Source organism: Drosophila santomea, chromosome X (genome assembly GCF_016746245.2).
Source record: "Drosophila santomea strain STO CAGO 1482 chromosome X, Prin_Dsan_1.1, whole genome shotgun sequence".
Classification (NCBI taxonomy): domain Eukaryota; kingdom Metazoa; phylum Arthropoda; class Insecta; order Diptera; family Drosophilidae; genus Drosophila; species Drosophila santomea.
In genome coordinates, this window is record NC_053021.2 from 16,715,200 (window position 1) to 16,741,241 (window position 26,042).

The 26,042-nt window shown below is 41.4% G+C and overlaps 2 protein-coding genes across 4 annotated transcripts; one reads left to right on the forward strand and one right to left on the reverse strand.

Annotated features, from left to right (window-relative positions):
- Positions 1-91: 91 nt before the first annotated feature.
- Positions 92-25,262, reverse strand: LOC120455021 (serine/threonine-protein kinase minibrain). Of its 3 annotated transcripts, XM_039640850.1 has the most exons (9): positions 24,448-25,262; positions 15,225-16,303; positions 10,845-10,996; positions 10,148-10,282; positions 8,171-8,342; positions 7,933-8,100; positions 7,559-7,845; positions 6,654-7,488; positions 92-2,004 (listed from the first exon to the last, which is right to left on the reverse strand). In XM_039640850.1, exons 2-9 carry the CDS (start codon positions 15,280-15,282, stop codon positions 1,031-1,033), a joined length of 2,781 nt encoding a protein of 926 aa, XP_039496784.1. In that variant the 5' UTR covers positions 15,283-16,303; positions 24,448-25,262; the 3' UTR covers positions 92-1,030. The 3 variants fall into 3 exon arrangements, with proteins under 3 accessions (XP_039496784.1, XP_039496783.1, XP_039496785.1); XM_039640849.2 differs by lacking the exons at positions 15,225-16,303; positions 24,448-25,262 and adding an exon at positions 12,224-12,796; XM_039640851.2 differs by lacking the exons at positions 92-2,004; positions 15,225-16,303; positions 24,448-25,262 and adding exons at positions 3,239-5,709; positions 12,224-12,781.
- LOC120455024 (RNA-binding protein 25) lies at positions 21,629-23,157 on the forward strand. Its single transcript, XM_039640855.2, has 2 exons — positions 21,629-22,573; positions 22,634-23,157. The coding sequence occupies exons 1-2, from the start codon at positions 21,711-21,713 to the stop codon at positions 23,085-23,087; spliced, it is 1,317 nt and encodes a 438-aa protein (XP_039496789.1). The 5' UTR covers positions 21,629-21,710; the 3' UTR covers positions 23,088-23,157.
- Positions 25,263-26,042: the final 780 nt, after the last annotated feature.

Sequence of the window (26,042 nt, forward strand, 5' to 3'; positions counted from 1 at the left end):
CATATTTGTTTGCTTTCTATATTACTAGCGATTTCTCGTCGAATAAAATTACATAATTTAAATTAACAATTAAATAAAGTTTAATTTTGATTCGTTTATATAAAGTAAAATTATGTCGTTACGGTTACAACATAAAGTTAAACATTATAATTAGACCAAAAAAAAAATAGGTTCTAGCATGTAAAAAAAATAAACTCTGCCAAATCCTTCAAGTCGCCCACACGGCATTCCTGCCTAAATCCCGGGCGAATGGGGGCGTGGCCGGTGCTGTGGGCGCGGCGGTGAGAGCTCGAAGTGACTAATCAGTAAGAACCGCAGGTGAGTGAGTTTTTCGTGTGTTTCGTGGGAAATGAGGGTCAATTTCAGCTAGTTAATGTTAATGTATTTTTATTTTGGGCATGTGTCTGTGGTGCAGTGGTCTCAATCAGGCCTCTTGTCTCACAAAGATCCAAAAACCTCATCTCGTCTACAGGAAGAGCTCAAAGTTGGCTATTACGTGCCTACTTTCAGCTTACCCCTTAAACAAAACAGTTTTAATTTGGCAAGCAAAGGGTCTTCGCTATTTATCCAATCGGAGTTACATTATTATTGCAAATTAAAAGGTTTAGGCTCCTAGAATGATATACTTTAAACTTGTTTACATAAAACAGCAAATTGCTTCAACAAATAACAGAAAGAATTATTCGTCTAAATCGTCGTGTACATCGTACAAAGTATGTACACTTGGAAAAAAGTGTAGAAACAAATATGTTCGCAATTAATTTAAGAGCTGGACCTTATAAACGCGTACCCTTCTGCAAAGAATACCCCACGTACGTTGTAGAATTTCAAGTGCTCGATAAGACTCCCGATTCTCGACCACCTATGGTGCTGCTGCGTTGGTGATTTTGTGGTTCATTGGTTGAAGGGCGGGTGGTGGAGGTGGAGATGTTGGTGGCGGTGCAATAAATAGCAGCAGAGAGCGGCAAAGGGCGTGAAAAGTAGTATTTTAAGCGGGCATCTAACGTTCGTCGCTTTCTTCCAGTTTATGCTAATGTATAACTACAGGATTCTGTTGAACACAAACGCCCACCATGGGCGACGACGAGGAGGCGTCGCTGCTGCTGGCTCCGGTGGCCGAGCTGCTGCCACTGCCGACACTTTGAGAGATGCCCACCTGTGCGGAGGGTCCGCTGATGTGCCGCCTCTGACCAACCACGCCGACTCCCATACCCGCACCCACACCCACTCCTCCAGATCCAACTGCTGCTGAACCTGCGGAGACGGTTGACGACGAGGGCGGTAGTTGCAGGGGCACGGACATGGGCAGTGGCATAGGCAGCGGCAGTGGCAGGTCGCTCAGCGAGCCGAGCGACGTTCCATAGAGCGTTCCGGCGGGCTGAGATGGGAAGAGAAAGGCGGCAGCTGACGGCGGAACCGGATTCTGGCCGGGATTGCCGCCGCCCTGTCCACCGCCCGCCGCCGAGGCGCTAATCACACTCGAATCGGTCATCATTAGGTGCGAGGCAGCAGCAGCTGCTGCCGCCGCCGCAGCCACCGACGACGAGGACATGTTGCCGTAATAGGGCACCGAACTGGGCGCAAAGCTGTTCGGTTGCAGCTGCATTATCGCCGGCACCCGCATCCTGCCATGTCCGTTTGGCGGCGGTGGCGGCATTTGCGGCATCTGCGGCGGATCACATTCCATGGCGTGCGGATAGCTGATGCTGTTGTGGTTGTTGCTGCTGCTGCTGCTGCTGCCGCTGTTGCTGCTGCTGTTGTGGTGACCCACCATGTTGACCATGTTGCTGCCGTACAGACGACTGTGGCGTGTGTTGTTGCTGCTGCTGCTGCCGATGTTGTTGTTGCAGCTGCTGCTGCCGGGACTGATATGATTCATGCTGCCCAGGCTGTTGGTGCTATGGTGGCTATTGACCAGCGATGGCGGCGGATGGGCGGTGGGCTGCAGGCTCAGAGCGGAGAAGTTGTTCATCGCGTTGGCCGCCGCCGCATGCATAAGCAGGCCTGCAATAGAAATAGATGTTTGGTTTTAGATAGGTTTCATATTCACAGTCCTTTCTTAGAAAAACCCATGGACAACTTAGCTATCCTCGGAGAATACTAAGCACTTTGGTCATTCAACTCGAAAATTTCCGATATTTGTTACAATATTTTAATTAATTTAATAATTAAAGCTCATACAACAATTCTAACAAAGAAAACCATAGTATTTTCCAAGGATTTAAGTTATCCTTTGAGCCCCGCAAGCATTGAACATTTCTACCCCACGCTCTTTTTTGTTGATTATATCATAAGTTTTTATTGAAGATTTTTTTTTTCACTTTTTTTGTAATTTTTATCTTTTGCTTTGGTTTGGTTTAGTTTTTTGTATGAATTCCTTTTCTGGTTTGGTTTTGGTAAAGTTTTCATTTCGGTCTCATTAATCGTTAATAAATTATCTCGTACTTATTCAACTTAAACCATCAGCTGTTGTATGTTTATATTATATAAATGCCACACATGTTGCATGTTTATACATATGTGTGTCGGTCTGTCGGTTTTCTGTGTATGTGTGAGTGCTTTTTGTGTTTTCTTTTTTTTTTTCTTTTTAATAATTTGGTTTGAATTCGAATTTCATATTTTTCATATCATTGCAATACTGTTTCGTAAAAAAAATGCATTATGGTCTCCCCGATTTTTCGGCTCTCTTTACCGCTATTGCACTTTCTTTTTGCTTTCATTTCCGCTTTCTATCCAAAATGCAACTCTGCCCAAATAACAATTGGTTATCGTTATCTTTCAAGTTATCAAGTTATCGCTCTTATTGCATACTTCGCCGTCTCCTAAGTGTGTTGCTGGGTGTATGTATGTGTGTGTATGTATGGTGACTTTTAAACTTACTCGACCTATAACACTCGCTTCTCGGGTTTTAGTATTTTACACAAGTTTCGTTAAGTGTCTCTCTGGTTGCTGTTAAATTCATAGATCATGGGATCATTTTATTCGGGGCTAACCTCTAGTTTTAATAAATATTTACTTTTTACTTTTATATGTATTTCGTATCCGTTTGTCTGTCTGCGTTTTCGTCTGTGTATAATAAAATTAATTGAGTTTTTCCGCATAATTACTCGTAAGTGTTATATATAGATGTATGTATGTTAATTTATTAAATGCTAAAGTTCTTCTCTTTAGTACGTAATGATTTAATTTGTTATGCTTGCTATACGGTTTCATTTCCTTTCTTATTCACTTCTTGTGGTTTACAAAACGCATTCATTTATTCATTTACCAATTTTTTTTCTGCTATTTTTACATGCCTATATTTTTACAAACTATGATTTGTGTTTGGTTTTCAACTCGTATTTCGCATATTTGACGCTCATCGATATTTATCGCCCTTTCTATATCGGTTATCGCTTATCAATCGATCCAATTAAAACTGTTATGCATATATTTAAATATTAACCGCTGTTTTATTTCTGAGATTGTGTTTTTGTATCTATTAGCTTTGTTGCTTAACATTTTTGCCTGTTTTTTATTTTTTTTTTTTATTTGTAACAAGGCCCGAACGTTTTAAAGATTGCGGCAATGTTGGGGCTTCATAGGGTTAATTATTTTTTGCGGTTTTTATCACAAAAGAAAGCGGCTATCGCTTGCTCACTCGCTCTCCTTCTTCGCTAAGGTTTCGTCACACGAAATACCTGTAATTCCCAAAAGTTTGAGAAAGAGAGCGAGAAAGCCACAGTTACGTTATCCCTTTAATGCCAAGAAGTGTTTTACCACACACAAAAAGGGTCGTAAAAGCAAATATAATGCGTTATGCTATTTGGAGAGTACTAATTTATGTACGTTCGATCGAGTAATTTCCGCATTCACTTAAAGTTTAAATCAGGGTTCAATTTCGTTAGATTATCTATATTTATGATGGCATAATTTATAAAAACGTATATTCCTTTGAAAGAATTGAAAAGAAAACTATTATTATTTGCTTTTACCACACATTATCCGACGGCAATTAAAGGTTTAAAACAAGAGAGAACGCTGCAGTCGAGTTTCCCGACTATTAGATACCCGTTACCCAGCTAGTGGAAGTGCTTGTTTCTAAGATATCGGTAGAAATTGGGCGTGGGCGTGACATTTGGAAACAGTAGTGTCCATGTCTCTGGAAAATGAATGATTAGGCATAATTCTTGCTTTCTAACTTTCCAGCTTTTATAGCACCCGAGATCAAGGCGTTTATACGGACAGACGTACGGACAGACAAACACGGCCAGATCGATTCGGATGGTGGTCCTGATTAAGAGTATATATGCTGTATAGGGCCGGAAACTCTTCCCTTTACATACATACTTTTCAACGAATTTTAGTATACCCTTTTATTCCACGAGTAACGGGTATAATTTGGGGATAAAAAAAAAACTATATATGTCTATATTACAAACTGGGGTTTTCCATTAAGTTCTCATTACTTGACTTTTGTGTATGTACTTTGGTTACTAAACAGATTCTTTTCCTTACCACTTTTTTGCTTGTGAAATTTGTTTCGTTTTTACATGTCTACGATTTTCGTTTTGGATTTATACTTTTTACAAACTATGATTTGTGTTTCGTATTTCGCATATTTCACTGAGATCCATTATCGCTTTTTCAAATTTTCGTTTTTCGCGCTTAAATATTTACGAAGATTGAACAGCAGGGTTGCCTATCTCGACTACAGAAACTTCGAATTTTGGTCATCATCAGTGATGATTAGCGTTTCTTTCTATTATTTTATTTTTTTAAAACATACTGTTACTTAAATGGTGCTGAGTGAAAGCGAAATAAACAGTTCAAATTATTTTAAAAATTGTCGAGTGTTTTCTTTTTTAAGTAAGAAAAGCTTAGTAAAACTGAAACCTTTACCATCTGTACAGATGATTTCAAAAGTTACAAACAAATGTAGGTATTGTCAAAAATGCTAACAAGCACTCGAGATTTGAAATCTGATTTTTTTTTAAAGAAATTATAATTTGCAACGAGAAACCCTGCCGTTCGCTGTTTTTCTCAGTGTCGTTTAACTTGTATATACCTGTACTTATGCATATATGTATGTATATTAAATGTATGTATATATGTATGGCAGTCATTAAGAAAGTCGTTAAGGATTCCTCTTATTATTATTCTTATGTATTCGCCAACTCTTCGTACAGTTCTATGACACTAAATGCTTAGACTTAGGTAATTACTCTTTAGACATTTTTGCGGTATTAAGTTGACAAAAAAAACGTTAAACACTTAACACACGATTGTTTTTCATCCGAGCGCTTAAAATGCGTGAGCATGATACAAATTACATATTAAGTTCTAAAAAAAAAATTCTCGGTTTATTGGAATCAGTTGTGAAGGCGCCACATTACTTCTGATAGGAAAAAAAAAACAAATGCACTTCTTGTTTTTTGGTGGCGTTTGGGAAAGAGAGAGATACAAAGGCGTGGAAAGAGATAGACAGAGTGTGTGTGTGTTCTTATGTGAAAAAAATACATGAATATTTACAAAGCTATTAGATAATGGATAACATGACCATGTTGCAGCAGCTCCTAAAGTTGCACGTTGCATAGTAGCACAGTTGCACAGTTGCATGCTGCGTGCTGCATGTCCCTGGTTACTGATGTGTCATCCTCGAGTTTGCCGCCGCAGTCGATGTTGCTGCTGCAGATGTGGCTGCGCTTGTTGCCGGTCATCGGCGATCGTCTGCTGGCATCATTTGAATTTGCATGGGTTTTATTTGACACATATTTGTATTCGAGAGATCGAGATCGAGGTGTTCGAATAGAAAAAGAAAGGAATTTATCTTTATATGAGGGACCACAATCATTGCTTGCATTCTTGCTTGCTACTTATCACAAACTTTAGTTTCGTACAACTAATTAAATTCGCACTATGCGCCGAACTAAAGATAAAACGAAACACTTCTTATAGCTAAGGGTGACTAGTGCAACAAAATGGTAATCATCAAGTAGCGAATAGAAATCATAATTGCCTAATACAAACAATATATATTTAAGTACAAATTTGTCCACAGCTAAAAACTAAATTATACACACACACACAAAACACACACGAAATTCAGCAACTGAAGACTGCGATTCTGCGTTTGCCACCAGGCGTCCGCATAAACACAGTACCCACTCGCTACGAACTACAACACATAACACGGAGCTATTGCTCAAAGCAGCTCGCAAAAAATTAAATTCATAATCAACAAACGCAAAATTCTATGGGACAGGAGCTACAAAACTCAATGGTATCGATTTTTAAAGGCCAGGGCTTTTGGGGTTTCAATGTATTCTGCGGCAATAGAACATGGCATCAACATCTTTATCTTAAAACGTATATGTCAAGTAGATTAAGAAGTATTTCAGTTATACAATTTAGAGAATAGAAATTTGTCTTTTTTATGCATGGAAAAGTATTAATATCAATGGTTAGTTGATGAAACAACATTGGAAATCATATTTTAATGTTCCTGAAGGAAACAATTTGTTTGTATTAAATATTCTATAAAGGATTTTCATTGATGCCAAACTCTGAGCACAGACTTTATCAATAACCTCCTCCCTATTTGTATGCCATAAAATCGAACCAGTAACCAAGCTTTGGGGGATTGTTTCTAAGTGGGTTCAACTACTACTCACCGTGACATTGGCCATCTGACGCACCGCCTGGACCCGCGAGTGGTGGCAACGGCAGTGGCAAAGGAAGCGGCAAGGGCAACGGCATCGCCTGCTGTTGCTGCGCTGCGGAGGATCCTCCGCCGACACTTGAACCCGAACCGGAGGATCCTGCGGCAGTGGCAGCTGCTGTCGCCGCCGTAGGAGCTGCTGCACTGGATGAGGAGACCGCACCGCTACTGCTATTGCTCGTTCCTAGGCCGCCGCCTCCGCCACTGGAGCCTCCAGCTCCGCTAGATCCGGAGCCACCGGCTCCTGCGTTCGCTGTGGCGCCCGCGCCGCTCGTGTTGGTTGCCTCGTCTGCCGTGCGCTTGAAGAAGTTGTGCTGCAGGGCATAGTAGGGCGTGACCCGTGTCTTGGGGTCAAAGTCGAGCATGCGCAGTATCAGATCCTTGAACTTCAGATAGTCCGAGACGGAGTGGCCTGGCTCATCGAGACGCCTGCCCCCTGGGCCGCCTGTTTCCACTCCGAGGATGTCGTGAAGCTTGCGGGATCCTGGTGGCTTGTACTTCCTACCGTTCTGATTCTTCTTCAGCACATAGGAGCCATCGGCCACGATCTTGTCGAAGAACTTGCGGGTCTTGTGCGCCTGGTCGAGCAGATACTTGGGCGGCATGCCCAGCACCTCAACGATCTTGTTCATCTGGTCCACCTCGTTGCAGCCGGAGAATAGCGGCTCGCCAGTGTGCATCTCGACCAAGATGCAGCCCAGTGACCACATATCGATGGCCAGGTCATACTGGATGCCAAGCAGCACCTCCGGCGAGCGGTAGAAGCGCGACTGGATGTAGTGGTAGATCTGTGGGTATACAAGGAGTACATTGTTTAATTTCTAGTGCAGATATTAAGGACTCTACTCCAACATTTACCCGCTGTCCCAACTGGCAGGAGCTGCCAAAGTCAACGATCTTGATCGCCGAGCGCTTCGGGTTGCACAGCAGGATGTTCTCGGGCTTCAAATCACAGTGAATTATGTTCAGTTCGGGGGTGCTGAGGAAGAGCAGTGCGGTGCACAGCTGCTGGGCGAACTTGCGCGTGAGGTTCAGCGAAACGCCCCGGAAGTTGGTGTTCCGCAGCAGGTCGTACAGGTTGTATGAGAGCAGCTCGAACACCAGGCACAGGTGGTTGCGCCACATGAAGTGCCGCTTGAGCTTAACTGCGGATCGAATTGTTTTAAATAGATTAAATACGGTGTATAAATTGATATTGGTATATATGTATGTACATATATAGATTTACATACCGATGTAGTATTTGTTTTCGGCATCCGCCCGGTTCATCATCTCGAGCAACTTGACCTCGATCTGTGCCTGGTTTAGGAACGGTTTCTTATTCTTAATTATCTTGATCGCCACGTGGCACTGCTCCTCGTGGTCATAAGCCTTCACCACCTGGCCAAAGCTGCCTTTGCCTGCGGAGATTTGGGAAGCATATTTAGTAAATAAATGAACAAAATTTAGATATATTTGATTTCCACTTACCGATCAGAGAGTCGATCTCGTAGCGATCCAAAAACTTTTCGCCATTCTTGATTATATAATCGTGATTATCGTCGTCGTAGCCGTCGTTATAAAGTTTTCGCTCCTTTTTGTTAGATGAGTCGTCGTCTCCTTGCGTCTGCTGGGCACGACGTTTCTTTTTCGCATAGTAAACCTGCAATTAAGTAAATTAATATTATTATATATTTCATAAACTAATAATTTAATATATTTAAATACAATTTTTTAATTTTTGTATGCACCAAAGAGATCAATTTTAAACATACAAAATTTTCAAAAATAAGTAAAGAAGTAAAGATAATTGGATTCTATTGGCTAGTTGCAAGTAATCCCGTTACTTCCACTTCACCAACGACAAATGTAAACACAAAGTGGGAAGATGGGGAAATCGCGAAAATGAGAGCCAGGACCGGCAAATAAAAAAATGCCAAAAGAGGGCGACGCCGAGCATAAAAAAAAAGAGAAAATCCTCTCCCCATTTTTCCACACTCTCTCTCGCAGTCTCTTTTTCCCCACCACAATTTCTCTTTAACGGGGGAAAAAAGGCTTCAGCTTAGTGAAAAAAGTTGTTGCTAACGCGGCAAGTTGGCGGTGGTGGGAGTGAGATAGCGCCACGTTGCGAGAGGAAACAAGAGACAGAGACAGAGAAAGAGAGCCCCACTCTCTGGAAATCGAAAACTGTAGCATACAAAACGGCAGCGAAAAGGCATTTGCAATATTACGGCATATCCAACAGCCCAAACTGCCAAATGCAAATGTAACTGTAGCTTCTGTCAAAAGCACTCCAACTGCTCGAGAGCACCTGTCAAATACTTGCAATACTTCGAATACTTGCAACATCGCTAGCTGTCAAATCGGTCAACTGCAGAACTTTAATTGACCAACATCAATATGTTTGACTTTCGATATAAATAAGCAAGATTTTCTAGATGCATGTCTTAAGGTCCCTCCAAATTGATTACAGTTAAGTAGGCTTTTTGATAAAGACAATAAGAAACGTTTCGAAGAAGTTTTAATACCTACTTAAATATGTAGTACAGATTTCCTAATGTATATCTATTCTCAACCGATTTAGTCAGAAAGTTCAGGGTTTTTGGGGAAAAGTTGCGTGCAACTCGTATGAACTCAAACTGCGTGAAATATTAACATTTTTATGAGACATGCGACAATCGCCCCACCCACAAAAGGCGCATAATCACCGATTTAGGTCGGCGGCATTCTGTCATAGCGTCATTTGACAGTTTCCATGAGAGGCCATCAAAAGAAACAAGTATTAGTTATTCGGGGGGACGTTCTTGTTGAGAAATTTGGGAACTTGGCAGGAGAACCGAGACAGTTGCGTGTAGCATTTATGCTCCTTTTATTTTTTCGGCTGTTGTCAACCGAGGCGGCAGACGACGTCAATCGAAGCCAACTGCAAATGGGCGGCTGTGGGGGCGGTGGTGGTGCTGAGGGGAATTGACCCCACGAGCGGGTCAAGGACAAACGTATCTTTAGCCCAGCTCAACGCCACAAATATCCGCTGTCAGCAGATAGTCAGACAGCCAAAAAAAAAAAAAAAAAAAAGCCACAAGACGAGAAAAGCCCCCGACAAAAATTCCGATCGTCATATGAGCGTAAATAAAAAGAAGAAAGAATTCGGTTTGGATGCCAAGGTTCCTTCGCAGTTTTGCAGAAAACAAGAACACCAACAGTTTGATTTGTAAGCTCATTAGGTTCATGGACTCAATCAGTATAGATGAATATCAAATGACATGGAATCTTGCAAAACTGTATGCTTAATGATGCCATACAAATTACTCAATAGAACTACAACAAAATGCTGATAGAAATAGAAACAAAAATCATAAGGACAAATCTCGATAAACACTGGATTTTATGATCAAATATCCTTATGGATCCTAATAGTGTGATGTTGTAGTGGTAGATTAACATTCGCCAGTTGTGGTCCAGACTCACCTCGTTGATGTGCTTGTAGGTCTTTATCAGATCGACACTCAGCTTGCGCAAAGGTCCCGAGGCGGGCTCCCGAAAGTGGTTGGGAATCCGGGCCTGCATGGCGCGCACTTCCGACGAAGACGAGGGACTAGAATGCTGTGGGATGAGATGAATTGAAAGATTAATACTCAAGCTGCTGGTAAATGGGTAACAAGAAGTACAGTGATGGTCAGCTAAGTAACCCAAAGCCCTGTAACCCGAACCGTGCAAATCATAAATACCAGTCATTTACTATTTGAAAACAATCTCTAAACTTCTAAAAACAACATTTTAAACGCGGTTGCAAAACTGTGTAATAAACATAAATACGTAGTCTTAATGGCCGTAGGTAATTGTGAATGGCAAAACCAGTCCTGAAAAGTACCTTTCATTGTTCTTCTGAGGGCGAGTCTTTCGCAAATGCTCCATAAACCTTTCTAATTGCAACTTTTTATTTAAGTGGAGCATGGGAAAACATTCACCAAAGTGACCCTAACTTTTACACGGTGCGCTCAAAGTACTTTTGGGATATTTCTTAACATCTAGTTTATCTACTTTCTTGAATACTATTCTCTTTTCTTAAGGTACAGGTTGTTCTCCCTACAATTTCTACGATTATCAGGTTCTTTTCATTTGAATGCATGTTTTAGATTAAAGAAAAGGGTTAAACAGTACTCACATGGTGCATGACATCCCGGTGCGTGGCAGGCAGATCCTCTGCGTCGACGAATCGCCCGTAGAGGGGGGCGTGGCGCTGTCTTCCGCCCCCACTTCCGCTGCCCTGCGCGGCGTCGACGGCGACGCTGCCCCCGCTGGACCCATAAGCGGACACTAGAGCAAAAGAGACAGAGAGAAAGAGAGAGAGAGAGAGTAAGAGAGTGATCAGAGATGGTATCAGATATCGGCGGAAATTATACAAAATAAATGTGTATATAATTATTTAGCTGCATCTGCCTGCTGCCTTTGCCTTTGGTGTGCGCCGTCGTGTTTGTGCTGGTTCATTGACCGGATCGCTCGGACACCGCTCCTCTGCGAAATGCACCTGTTTTCTCGCACACCTGACTACGTCAGCGTCGAGAGTTGCCAAAACGATAATAAAAGCAACGGGAAGGGCGGCAAGTATGCACACACCGAAAAAAATAAAAAAAAAAACAACAGCAGGGAAAACACTGCCAATTCCCATTTAAGATGTGATATAGCCCGGAGTCATCCGTTCTTTTTTTTAACTTAAGATGCAATTCCTCCTAAAATTAGTAGTTAAGTATTTAAAAATCCAACCTGAATTGGTATACAACTAAGCTAAAGTTGGTAAACCCATGATGCTGCCTTGTAAAAAACTAATTGAATCATTTCATTTGTTTTCTGAACTTTTTCTATCATTTTTTTTCCTGTGCATTGGCAGTCAGAAATGGTAAAAAGAAGATCCACCTTAATTTTAGAACCAGACGGAACTAAAACGAAATTATTACACAATATGCAGGCACAGATACATAATTCTGCCGTTTGTAGATTCTATTTCCCAAGTTCCTATGACCATTTCACATGCTCACTCTTTTTGTTTTGCTCTTCGCTTGCTGGCTGGTGGCTTGTGCAACAAAAATAGACCCAACGTTATAAACAAGAGAAAAAAACAGCAACTAAAATCGTGCAGGGGCTGTGGGGGGTTTAGGGGGGAAAACCTGTAAGAGGCAGCAGCTGGGGTTTCAATAAAAAACCGAGATATTTGATATTCTAACAGCTCAAAATTTCCAAAAGCAGATGGCAAGAGAAATGCAATCAGAGCGGAGATTTTAAGACATAAGATCAGGTTGATCTATTGATATCCCTCTTACAAGGGATATAAAACATGATTCTATTCTATTCTATCAATCCGTATATATACAAATAAATGCTTCACTTCAGTTCCACTCTAACTGAACTGAACTAATATACTGGGTATATTTTCTTAATGGCTTAATTTATTTCAAATGATATTTCAAAGGCAAATAAGAAAGAAATTAAATGAACTGGCACTCAGCAACCACCAACTAACATCCTCTGTTTATCCAATAAGCTTACTATTATAAGGGAGTGTTCGTTCCGCCTCCCTCCTCGATGGGTATGATGTTGGTCCCTGAACCCCAAGCAGATTGCCATCGACCCGATCTCTATCCCGATCCCCATCCACCGGCACCGTGTTCCAGGCACTTTTGGGTAAGCATTTAGAGATGATCTGATGGCCATCGTCGTCGTCGTCATCCGCCTCCTGATTGCCATTTGTTGGCCAATTTCTGACACGATGCTGGCAGCCAATTTGCGCCAAATAATTGATGTAATGAGGCGGATGATGGTGATTGTGGTGGCCGTTGTGTGGATGGTGGTTCAAGCTGCTGCTGGTGATGGTGCTGCTACTGAAACTGCCACCAGATGCTGCACCAACCACAAATGGCGCCCAATCCGTGATGGCCTTGTCAACCGGATCGCCGCCATTCATTGACTGCCAATAAACTAGAGCCGTCGACATAACTCGCACTCGCACTTGCACTGTCACTCGCACTATCCGCTTGCTTTTTTCAATCAAAAATATATGCTTATTTTGTTTAGGTTTTCCCCGTTTTTATGTAGTTTATTTAAGTAATTTAAGATCCATTTGAATGGCTTGGCGAAGCGCGATCTGCGTCGCGTGAAAATTCAGCGCGAACTGCCTCAGTTTTTGTTCCCCCAGTTCTGTCCCCAAAGATTGCCACTCGTCGTTTTTGTCGTCTGTTTTATTTATACGGAACAACCGTGTTTTCTGGCTGCTCTTTCATTTCACTCAGTTTTTTTGCACTTTTTTGCTGCACTTTTGCCGATCGCACGAACGAACAGAGCGGCGATAGCGAGATTGCAACGATCATCACGATCACGATCTCGGCGTGGTAATGATAATGAAGCAAAAGTAGGGGATGCCCGGCGATCTGGCATCGGAATGCGTTATGTTTACACTGCACTCGTTCAGTGTTGCACAATTGCATTTGAGTGAAGGGGAACACGAAGCTCTTTTGGGGAAAGAAGTCAATGAAAGTCAGAGTTGAACATCTCTAGTGTTAGAACAGCTCAATTGATTGAAACAATGTTGGGTAAATTATTAAGGTGCATATGATTCATGCCTTTCAGTAACCCTGTATTGACCATAAGTGATCAAAGAGTTACTTGCAATTACTTGGTTAATCACAAATGAATAAATCTGTTTTCTTAGTTGTTTTCCCCTATTGTTGTTTTTACAAGCACTTTTCTGGCTGGCTTTTTGTTGTTTATCACAAATGTTTTTTAAAAGCGGGAGTTCCGCTTTTCGTAGATAATGGCATTTCAATAATGACATGTAGCGTAGTGAAGTGAAAGAGGGTGGGGAAAATGGGGGAACGGTGGGTGGGTTGGTGGGAAAGTGCTCGCACTTGTCTCGTGCGCGCAGATATACAAATATACATGGTATGTATGCATTTCTTTGTTTCGGAATTTGCGTCGTCGTCAAGTCAAGGAAATCAAAACAAAGCTAACGAAATGTGAAATTAAAATAAAATGTAATTAACCCCATGCAAAAAATGTGTGTACATAATGCAGTGCGTTACAAAACTGTATAACTGCTTGAGTCGTCACTTGCAAGTGACAGCCATAGAAATTTGAAATCGCTTTCGAAACTAAATGGCCAAGTAAGCCAAGCTGTTTTGAAACTTATTCAAATCGAAATAATTATAAACTTGTGTTCTTTAGAGTTATGTAAATGTCTGTCCACACGCCAAACTAATTTGTGTTTTCCATTTTGCAGAAGCAATTATAAAATTATTTGCTTTTATAAACGAATTGAACGCTTGCCAATCGATGAAAGAGTTCAATGATTAATGAGTTCGGGGCCCTCGAAAAATTCGCAGGAGCGTAGCCACCAGCCCCTCTATTTATAGGGATCCCATCTCATCCCATCCCCTCCCATCTGATCCGATCCAATCCGATCCTCTGTACCCAATGTGGGATCTTCGCCCCAAAGTTCTCTTGTTCGTTTGTCTGTCGCGTCTCGGCGAAAATAAAAATAGTTGACGACATTTTGCGTTCGCTCCCCGCCACCTTTTGCTTGCCACTTGCCACTTGCCACTTGCATCTTGGGCCAGGAATGGGGGGATCGGGCCACTACCAACAACCTCCATCGATAATTACACGTTGACGATGACGATTGCAATTGCGATGGCGATGGCAATGGCATCCGGAGCAGGTGACTCACGAAGAGACGTTGAAGAGGTGGTGTCGGCGGCAATTGCAGTTACTGGTGGAGTGGAGTGGCCCTCCACTTGACAACTTTATGAACAGATGGCGCCGGCTAATCGGATACTAAAGTCTCGACATATTTGGCAAATAATGGGGAAGTCCCGCACTCACTTACGGGTTTTTCAAAACTGTACGGATTGCAGCAAATACAGACGGTTGGTGACGGTTGAGTGATAAGCAAACAGTTGACACACTATTTACTGGATGAATGGAGTGACATTGTTGCATTACTGGCCTGAACACGAAATGAACACACGGTGCAATAGCAGTGGAATCGGTGGGGTGAGGCAGCCGAAATTAGCGGTTCGAAATATGGCCATTATTTAAAATTGCACCTGAACCCTTATATTTATTATTATTATCGGTGATATGCCCCATTTGCGTAGCAGTATTGCAGAACATGCACTGCAATCGAAATCAGTTAAATTTAACTGATTTATTTGAAAAGTAAATAGTGCACTATCGTTACAGCTGTAATACTATATCATTAACACCCTTTTTTTTTTCTTGGAATGTCAAAGGTATTTGCAAAATGGGTTCATTTTATTTGATTTATACCCCTCATTCTACAAATATTCAATTACCACGAAATACTATCTATATTTCAATGAAAACTAACTTAAATATACACAACACTGGCACTGTATAAATTCGATGGATATACTTCTACCAAAAAGAACTGGCTAACTATAGGGAAAAGTTGATGGAATATTTGGCAGTTTTTCAAGCGGTACAAGCGATTTGATCCTGTGTTTTTTAGAGAAGGATCTGCAGATATACTTACGTTTCTGTTTATTCTTATCCATAACGCCGCCGCTATTCGTATCCTCTAGTCTATACATGGGGCTGATGTTTGTTGGTTTTGCGCTGATTAATGAATCGTTACTTAGTTTGTTGGCTCCTATGTACTACGCTATATGTACTTGACATACATATACTCTTGCTTATATATATTTATATAGATGTATAAATATGTTGCGTTATTTGTTCATGTGATTTGGATAGTTTGAAATTGTGTTTTTGTTTCGGATTTTGGTTGCTTGTGATTTGTAGTTTTCTATAAATTAAATAGTTTATTTTGCATTCTTTTCGTTATCGTTTGTGTCGTTGTTGTTGCATTATTATTTTTGTTTGAATTTCTTTTCGTGAGTACCAGTTAATATAGATTTATGTATGTGGTATTGGTTAATATATATTTTTTCGTATATATTTTTAAATGGGTCGAATACTTTTTGTTGTTTGTTTAAAATTATGAACACAAGTTTCAAGTCTTTTGTCGAATTTGCTTTACCGTTTGTCTGCGCTTGCTATGAATTACTTTCCTTTTTTTTTTACAGTGTAATTGTCAAACATTTATGAAACAAACAAAACGAAAACACGTTTCTCCTGCTGCTGCTGCTATTGTTATTGTTATTTCTCTTTCCGTTTATTTAACGTTCAACATTGCAATTACACACACTCCCACACAACGGGGCGTGTGTGTGTGCTCTAATGAAAACAAAACACACACACACACGCGAATGCGAACGCACACGCACACAGACGCACGGGGAAATCTGAGAAGAAAGCAAAAACTTTTGCGATCTGCCGTTAGGTTTTTTTCTTCTGTTTATCGATTTTTTAGCTAAAATCTATCGATTTTCTCAAGTTAGTGTACTTTTGGTTTTATGGTAATTTTTGGTTTCGGCTATGCTCAACATTTTGCATAAACATTTCACAAGCACTTAATTATTTTTGTATTTCCTTTTACATTTGATAATGGTAAATAATTGTCGCCTCGCTTTGTTTACAAAACTGTACTGCTACTGCTGCTGCTGCTGCTGCTACTGCTACTGATGTTGTTTTTGTTTGAGTTGTTGCTTGCTGCAATGAAAAGAGAAGACGTTTGTTTAATTAACTAATTGAATTATAATTACTTATAGTTAAATATATATGTGAATGAATTGGGGAGTCGGATAAGGTTTGAAGCGTACGGCGCAAATAAAAATAATAAATAATAACAATCTAGCGCTCTCTCTGCCTCTGTTAACGCGATGTTATTAAGCTTGCTGTTCCAACTCTCTCTCTTTCTCTTTGCGGCTCTCGCTCTCTTTGGCAGGTGAACGAACGACACGCGACGCAAAAAGCATGCGTCTGTGTGCGAGCGAGAGAGCGCGCAAGTTCAACGTGTGGCTTGGCTTTTTTCGTTGTTGTTTTTTTTTTCTTCTGCCGGGGCGCCGCCTCTAATACATACACACACTCCCACCTCTGACATTGCACTCGCACACAAACACACATACATACGCACCGTGGAGTGACAGCTGTTCAAGTTCGATTTCGATTTCGATTACTCGTTTTCGACTCTGTTGTCAAGGCGAAAAATTTGGTGTGCATTTTAATTACAAATGTCGATTAACCCCACACAACACACGATATACGTGAGCAAATATTTTAATTAGCTAAACAAAATAAAACACACAAGGGAAAAATGCTGTTGTTGCCTATGCTGCGGTGAAAGTGGCGTTTATTAGCGTTTAGAGGTGCGCTGTTTGCTACTTTTTATTGTTGCTTTGTTTTTGATGTTGTTGTTGTTGCTCTTCTGTCGGCATTTCGCGACTTTGTTGCCAAGCAAATGGAATTGACCAGCAGGCGACCAGGGTTGCCACCCCTCCCTCAATTTCTTGTTCTGCCTCGCGGCGCAAAAAAGGGATAATAAACAATAGCAGCAAAATAAATGCACAATTGTACAGCTGCGGTCACTATTATAGGGCCAAAGGCTACACAGCAAAGTTATAAAAGTACAATAATAATTATAATTAATATTTCTGTCAAAGTATTTAGCAGAAAACTATGCAGAAAACTAAAAAAAAAACAAAACAAAATTAGCAGAATTAAAACAATATTTTATGGGCAAGTTATTACACTGCTACTGTATTTGTGTTTTTTTTCGCATTTCTGCAGAAATTATTCACACATTTTACCGGCAAAACAGAAGAAAACCAGTTCCCAAATCAGCAAAATCCACAGAACGGGATACAAAGAGCAGGAAAACTGCAGCCCGATAATGATTCTCCTGGCGTGAATCAGAATCGGAATCACTACAAAAAAAAAATAAATAAATAAAAAAAAGTAGAAAGAAATGCGTCACTCCTGCCTGCACTTTGTGACTAATAAGTAAGCAAGCGATTCGCAGTGTGCGGATGCGGATCTTTGCAGATCATGTGGCTGACGAGTGTTAACCCGTTGTTGTCAACTGTGATCGACGATCGATGATCAGCGATCGAACGGCTTTTGCGTTATCATTATCATTATTATTACCATTATCAGTTCATGTTCATTTGACTTTTCACACTTTTCTGCAATGTGTCCCCCCATCCGCCGATGTCCGGGGATCGTTATTTATTTACTATTGTGTTTATTTTTAGCGCGGGCGGCAGCAGCCAGTTTTTTGCATGCTTCATCGTTTATTTTTGGGCCAACACGAAATCGGCAAAAAGCAGCAATAAATAGCTGCAATAACGACACACACCCACGCACTCCCACACAAACACACAAAACAATCGAGTAGAAAAGTGAGGCGCACTGAGAGAAACGTTAGCCAGCTAATTTTTGATTTTTGGTTGCAGCTGGCAACCCTGTCCCGCGGCTGGGTGGTCTACGAATATCTCCGCAATTGGATCGCAGTCTACTCCCCCAACTTCTGGGAAAAGTACTAAAAATTCCACATTAAGATTCCTACCACTACTACAGGCATCAATCGCCAATACAAACTTTAGTTGTTATCAACGATTTCATTTAAGAGATATGCAAAACTAGAGATACGCTGTTAGTTTGGTTGGCACTTAGATTACTTTATTTTAGAGTGTGATACAATTTTGCATTGCTTTTTTATATAAATATCAAAACATCAACAACGTAAGATAATGATCAAAATGACATCGTTTCTTAAATGTAAAACATCCAATGAGTTTTACCGGAAATCTTTATTAGCAGCCCAACTTAGCGAGTAGCCACTGTAGCGGGGGCATAAAAAATACAACTTTATGATCGGCGGCGGCCGTTTGACGTCAGAATCGCTTGGCTTGGCTGTCTGTCTGTCTGTCGGACTGCGCCAATATATGTATGTATGAACGTGTGGTGGAAATACACATGTACACATGTATGTGTGGTCGCCCTGCCGCTCGCGCTCTCTTTCTTCTTTCTTCTCGCTTTCGTCTTTCTCCGCTGTCCACCCACCACAGCCACCCACCGCAGAATGGGAAGAAGAAGATAAAGAAGGAGGAGCGGGCTGGTGGGTGGTGGAGAGGGGATGAGCACGTCATGTGGTGACCCAAATCGTTCGTGTGACTTTTCCCATTTGCGCTCGTTTTGTTTAATTCAATTTGCGTGCACATTAAATGCTGTTACTAAACTAATAATTGAAATAAATCATATTTCTGCAACAGCGTTGTTTTCCTGTATTTTTATTTTTGGACTCAATTTTATTTTAGTGCAACATGTGGCGACGCCCGAAAAAAAAGGAAAGAAAACGTTTTGTTATTAATACGGCGTGTACTCACACGTCTGCGCATTTGTACATATACAAACTTATTTGGCTATGTGCGTGCTCCAGATTTTCTAGGTGTCTACTAAAAATACCTTGTAGGCGTTTTCCGCTTCTTCTGTATTCATTAGTATCGCTGATTAGCCAAGAACGAGAAGAGCTAAGGGAATTTGGCAAGGAATTAGTACGGCACGACTTCCATAACTTGGAATCCAACTGTGCACTGTTCAAATAATATGGTTTTATCTCAAATCTGAAGGTCAATTGCGTGGAGATTAGCTATCTCTCTTATTGTAGCCTACAAATCGTACAAATCATAATCAACTAGAATGCAAGTCTTTGGATTCCATTTTCCATTTGAAGCCAGTTAACGAAGTACTACTGTGGCAGCAACTACAATTGGACGACAGCGACATCAAAACGGTTTTTGCGCTTTTGAAAGCACTTTTTCAATGGAAGCTTGTGCAGAGAAAGGCGAAGAATTTATGCTTTCTTTCTCCGCACTCACCCCCTGAGCCCAATCCCCGTCCCGCTCGCACCCACTGGCCAAGTGCGTAGATAGAGAAGAATCGAAAGCGAGGAAGAGCGGAGAGAAGAGCGAAGAATGTAAATGCCGCTGGCTGGCTGGCTAAGTTTATTATTATATTTATTTCTGCTGCTGTTTTATTATTTTTTTTTTGCTGTCTTATTTATTTTTCTTTTTTTTGTTTCGCTCGACGTGGTTCAAAGTTCAATGACCGATTTTGCCTTCGCCAAAACTGAAGAGAAATGAACTGAAATTAAATAACGTAGTGAACTGAAATGAACCGAAATGAAGTGAAGTGAGCGGCGCAGTCGCAGAGCTTTGTTGCCATCTCGCTTACAAAAACACACAGACACACACACACACACACTGGGGCACATGGCCACACACAAGGTCAGTTAATAAAGTTGATTTTTGCTCAATACGCAATAGCGCAAAAATGTGCAAATAAAAAATATAAACATTAACAAGTGGCAAGCGAAAATACAAAAGACAACAAGCGGCAATTTAAAAAGAACCTTTCGTAAAGTTGTTTAAGTGATCTCTCAAGATCATGTATAAAATATGCATAAATGTATCGAGCAAGGTGTAATAAAATATAAATCATTTTGGCAATGATTATATTTACTTTTCTATAAATCAGAAAGAACATAAAATGAGTATTTGGTTTGTTTTACAAAGAATCATTGCACATAATCTTTTTGACATGTAGATAGCACTGATAACGATACCCCCACATAGTTTTCTATAAACATATGTATGTATTTAGGATCACATGAGAACTAGTTTTCTCATAAGGCACATGAATCGCCCATGCAGACTGTTAATTGAGTGGAATACTGTTGGGTTTTCGACAACTTGCCTTGTAAACAGTAGTTCGTTCTGCTACTTTCTATACTTTCTCACTTTCCTATAAACAACCTGGCGGTATCATTCCCCATTTCCGCTACTGTAGAGCCGTACTGGCTGTTTTGTATGGTAATTGAAAACTGCGCATTCATTGATGACGGATGACGTCGCAGCTTTGACACTGGCATTGAAAATTTCAGTTTCACAACTGAAGGCAGACTGCAGTCGCCAATCACCCGTCTCCAGTCAACAACAACAATGATAATGAATGCAGGAAGAACAACAACAACAACAACAACAACAACAACAACAACAACAAAAAGAAGAACGAGAAGACTACAATTACGATACTATGTACTATGTAGTATATAACAAAGGAACAGAATGGCCGGAATGAATTTCACTTAATAAATATGTGGGCCGAAAAATGTTTTTATTCACTGCATCTCTGGAATTTCAGTTTGACATTATGAGTCTGACATTAATTATGCGGATAGCATATATTTCCTGACTTTTATGCGTAATTTAATTTAAAACTCTTCGAAAATTGTATAGCGAGGGCATAGAACACATTTGAATTCTTTCACCAAATAAATATAAGTATATTTAGTTGTTTCGTTTATTCATTAATAATGAATAACAATAATGGTTTAGCTCGTAAATGAGAAAGGGAAATATTGAATTATCAAGCAAGTTGTACTGTATATACAGATCGCTGCAATTGTTAATATTACTTACGCCAACGGGTTTTCCCCACCGCCCATTAACTGCATTCATGGTCTCTGTTTTTCGCACACTTATTTGTTTGGCTGCACTGATTACTGGACTAGAATCAAGAATAATAATAACCAAAACAAATGGCAGCACGTGCTTGGCATCTGGTTTGTTGTGATAAAGTGCAGCCTTTCCCAAAACCACCCAAACCACCCACTCCACTCCACTCACTTTCTCCCCTTTCTCCGCTGGCCACACGTGCCAGCTAGCCAGTCAGCTAGTTAGTCGCTTAGTTAGTTACTTACTTAGCGAGTTAGTTGGCTGCGTCAGTGTCGCAATTGCGCCGCAATTTGGCACTAATGAAATATTCTTGGTTCGCATTTGCAATGCAATGGGCGAAGGGAAAAAGGTGTGAAAGCTGCCAACAGAGCTGCTAATTACCCATCGTTCTGACAGCCATTAATCCTCCAGGAAAATGGAAAATGAAAAATGGGAATACCGCTGACGTAAAAGTATGAGGAAACCATTTTGCTCAATTAAAAAATCGTTAAAGGGCAAACAAGTGCCTTTCCGCACCAATAGGTTAAAGAAACTAAAGGGGTTCAAACATCAATCAAACTGATACTATATACCAAAATACTACAAAACCCAACAAAATCTATATGATATATAGTTTTAAACAGATCTTAAAGCAGCAGCCTGCGTCACTTCCCTCAAATTCCGTATCCAAAATGAATATATTTCCACCATATACCGTGCTTCTGATTAGCCTCCGCATATTGAGTGTCCATGCGATGAGCTTCGACCTGCCCTACTACGGATACAATTCCTACCTGGACGGCTATCTGGACAACGCCAACGATGATATATTCCCCGAGGAGCTCAACTGCGAAGGGGATAACAGTGCGGCGGCCACAATGGAGCCACCCCCACTTCTGGGATGCACAACACGATCGTCCTACCCATCTGGATGTGAAAACAAGGACAAATGCGACAAGGATCGGGATCGGGATCGAGAAAAAGATAGAGATCGCGATAGGGATAGGGATGGGGATCGAGAACGGGATTGGGATAGAAATAGGTGTGGGGATAGGGATAGGGATAGGGATAGAGATGGGAACAGGGACAGAGACAGAGACAAGGATCGGGACAACGACAGGAATAGAGATAGGAATAACTATGACTCCAGTGAAAGCGACACGAACAAGTCGCGACTGAAGGCCACCCACATTGCCCAGAATGCCGCCCAGGTGGCCAAGGCCGCCAATGATGCACAGGCGGCGGCCGCCATGGATGCATCGCGGCAGGTGAAGATGCAGCTGGCCGACAAGGCCATCTCCGCCGCCCGTGCCGCCGATGCCGTGCTCGAGGGTAAGCTGGCCATGGTGGACAACTACGCCAGGGAGATTCGGGAGGCCGAGGCGGTGGTGGAGCAGGTGAGCTCCTCGCTGGAGGTCAGTGAGACAAACATGGATGCCGCCTGTGCGGTGGCCAAAGCAGCGGAGCTTCAAGCCGCATCATTCAGGTATAAATCCCAACGAGAAACTATCGATTTGATGCTTTCATTTGTATTGTATGATTTCAGGGCCCTGGTGGAGCAGACGAGGGGCACTTTGTCGGACCTGGACGGCCTAATGGAGCAGTCGAACGGGGATATCGAGGAGAAGAGCCAAATGCTGGCGGCGGCGAAGGCGCGCGGTGACCGACTGGCCCGACAGGTGGCGCAAGCCAGGTCGGAGTACGAGCAGGTGAGGGAGGCGGCCTGTCGTGCCGCATCCGCCGCCGTGGAGGCCAGGCAAAAGGTCACCGCCGGCATTTTGCTGCCCCCGCCCACGGCGGCTCCCGTTCCAAGGCCCCAAGATGGGTGTGGCCACGCCCTCGACAGCAACACATGCAACGCCCTCCTGGAACTCTACAGGCAGCGCCGACGGCAGCAACAGCGATTGCGGCGGGAAAAGCTGCTGAAGGGGGTGGATCGCTATCGAGAACCTTCCCTGTACGGGGATCACTCGTTCTATCCAATGCGCTCCCTCTATTGATGGGAGATATCTGCTACATCTACAATTCTGTTTTTATAATCGTTGCGAATTAAATGCTATATTTAGATAACAGTTACGAGTTTGAGGGTATTACCTTGTTTCGTGCTTAAATATTAAATATTACCTATCTGCAAGTTGTACATTCTGTTTTTCCTGTTATCTATTTCTCACTTTTAAGATCGTATTAAACAGCTTTCAGGTACAAATGCCTTCATTAATGGTTTCATAGCCATAAACAAAAGTGGGTCCACCCAGCGAGTGATTACTGTAGCTGCCCCAATACACAATTGTTTACCAACAAATTCGCCAGGCAGTGTCGTAATTCTTGCGAAATAAACAATAACAATGGGATAGGCAATGGAAACGAGTGCAAGGCCAAGTCGCAACGAAACACGATCGCGAAGAGGAGACGGAGAGTGGAAGCGGAATAGAAGAGGAGATAGATAGAGTGGAAAACCCATGTTGTCCAGCGGAAAAGCGAAGGGAAAATCACAGCTGCCAATGCGATGCTGGCAGCTGTTTGGATTTTTCCTCCTTTTCCCTTTTGTATTCGTTTTTCGGAAAAATGGTGGGCGGTTGGGTGTAAAAAGTGCAACGGCAGCAGGGTTGCCACCTTTTGCGGCGCTGTTGCGTCGTTGTTGTTTTTATTGCTATTTTGGCGTCGCTTCATGAAACTCGAAACGGAAGAGAGTGAGAAGGAGAGAGAGGGCGCGCGCAGCGAACGAGAGAAAACGAGTGAGAGCGATAGAAGAGAGCAAATTCATGGAAAACGTATAAATTGAATTATAATTTTAAAATCCTCAATTAACACTTCAAGCATATTTAATTAGGCAGTTGCAAAAACAACCGAACCAATTTAATAAATCGTAGATATCAAGTCAATTAAATGGTTTGCTCAGCGCACGTTTGTAAAGAGTAATTAGAACTTGATAAGAGTTTTAAATCTGGATGATCCATAAAGCGAATAGACAACTGGGACTAATATTCTTTTTCTTGTATAATCCAACGAATTTAATATCCTTTTCGGAGGAATGCATGTGAATTTAATGAGACTGCAGTCTAAAATAATAAGCCAGATCGTCAAATGACTAATTTAAATTTAAATATCACCAATAAATAGTCTAATACCATATTTAACTGAAAAAACATCAAATTTCAGAACTAATGGACACAAGCCAATTGGACTTTAAAATGCCGGCAAGTCCAATTGGCTTGCCTGCTGGGCGCCTAACAGCCACGCTGTTAACGCCTAACAGCACGCTGTATAATGCTGGACGCTTGAGTTTCGACTCTCTTTCTGCTCTCTCTTTTTTCAACCTAACCAAACAGCAAAAACAGAAGCATAAAAAGGCTTACTTACATTTGATTTTCGTCGTTTTCCCTTTTGGTTACTTTATTTCCAGGCTTTGGGCTTTGTTAATTTCGCTGTAGTTATTCCACACATGTTTTATGCTACTGGTGCTGTTGTTGTTGCCGATAGTTGCAGCTGCCGCTCATGTTGTTTTTGTTGTTGCTGTTGCCACAGAAAAACATGTTTCACTTTATTCCCCTTTTTCTTTCCTTTCTTCGTTTCGTATTTGTTGTTGTTGTCGGTGGCAAGAGAGGGACGTCGATATGTGACGCGCACACACACACTCACGCACACACGCAGCGGGAGAGAGAGAGTGAGAGAGAGCGATACGAGGCAAACAAAAAATTTTTTGCCGTTTTTCGTTATTGTTGTTGTTGTTATTGCTGCTGCCGCCGCCGCTGCTCCTTTTTCTATACTTTCATTTCGAACTCGATCAATTAACAAACTTTTCACATTTTCCTTTCAATTTTCGCAGCTCTCTCTGCGGTTTTCATCTTTTCCGCCCGTCTGCCACAAAAAAGAGCGCGTCTCCGCAGTGTACAAAAAAAAAAGCACACACCAAATGAGGGAAAAAAAAACACACTCACACTCACGCACGCAGCACACGCATACACAGACACGGGCGAAACGGAGAAAATGCTAAATAAAAAGCACTGTGTTAACGCCTTTCCCGTTTTTCCAGCGGCCACACACGGCCAGCTGCACCGACTTTATATTATTATTTTATTTAACACGCCGCCTGTGTTTCCGCGCTGCGCATTTTGTTGCTGGTTTTAGGTGTCTTGCTTCCCTTTCAGAGCTGGGTTAGCCACTAGCGATGATATCGATGTATCGGGTGGAGTGGTGGTGGTTGCTAGGCACTATCGGCGTTTTGGTTTCGATAGTAGCCGATGAATTGCCATTCGATGTTTTCGGGGAATTTTCTTCATACATCAGTTTATGCACATGAATATACCATTCCCATTGTCCGACTCGAAATATACAGCTGGAATTTTGTAAAGTATATATATTTTTTTGTATTTATATATTTATAAACATCTTGCATATCGAATGAGACCATTCATTATAGGCATTGTTAGCCAGGGCTGGTAGCTTATCGATAAATATACATCTGAATAATCGATATCAGTTCAAAGTGGTTGTTGTCCAAAATACATTTAGCTAATACACACTCCTGGCTAAGCGAGCACTCAAACCACGCGAGGTGGATTTATATTTAAAAACATTGTTTCATATCAAACTTTTGTTTTTTCATTAACATAATATCCGTTCTATTAATAAGCCATTCATCGCATTGGGAACAATAGTTCCATTAACATATAACCCACTGCTTGAGTTTTATTATTTAATAAATTCTTTCAGAAAGTCAAATCCCTTGCAATTACAAATTTTATTTTCATTGACCAGCAACTTTTATGTGAATTTTAACCGGTTTTAATTAGAACACATTAATCCAGTTATTTCGAAAAACGAAGAAGTTGTAAAACTGACCCGATTTATTAAGCAGTTGATCGTAAAATTGTGGCACTGTGAGAATATAATTAGGTGCACAATGATTGAAAATACCATTTATTAGTTGACAATATTTTGAATACACTGTCGTT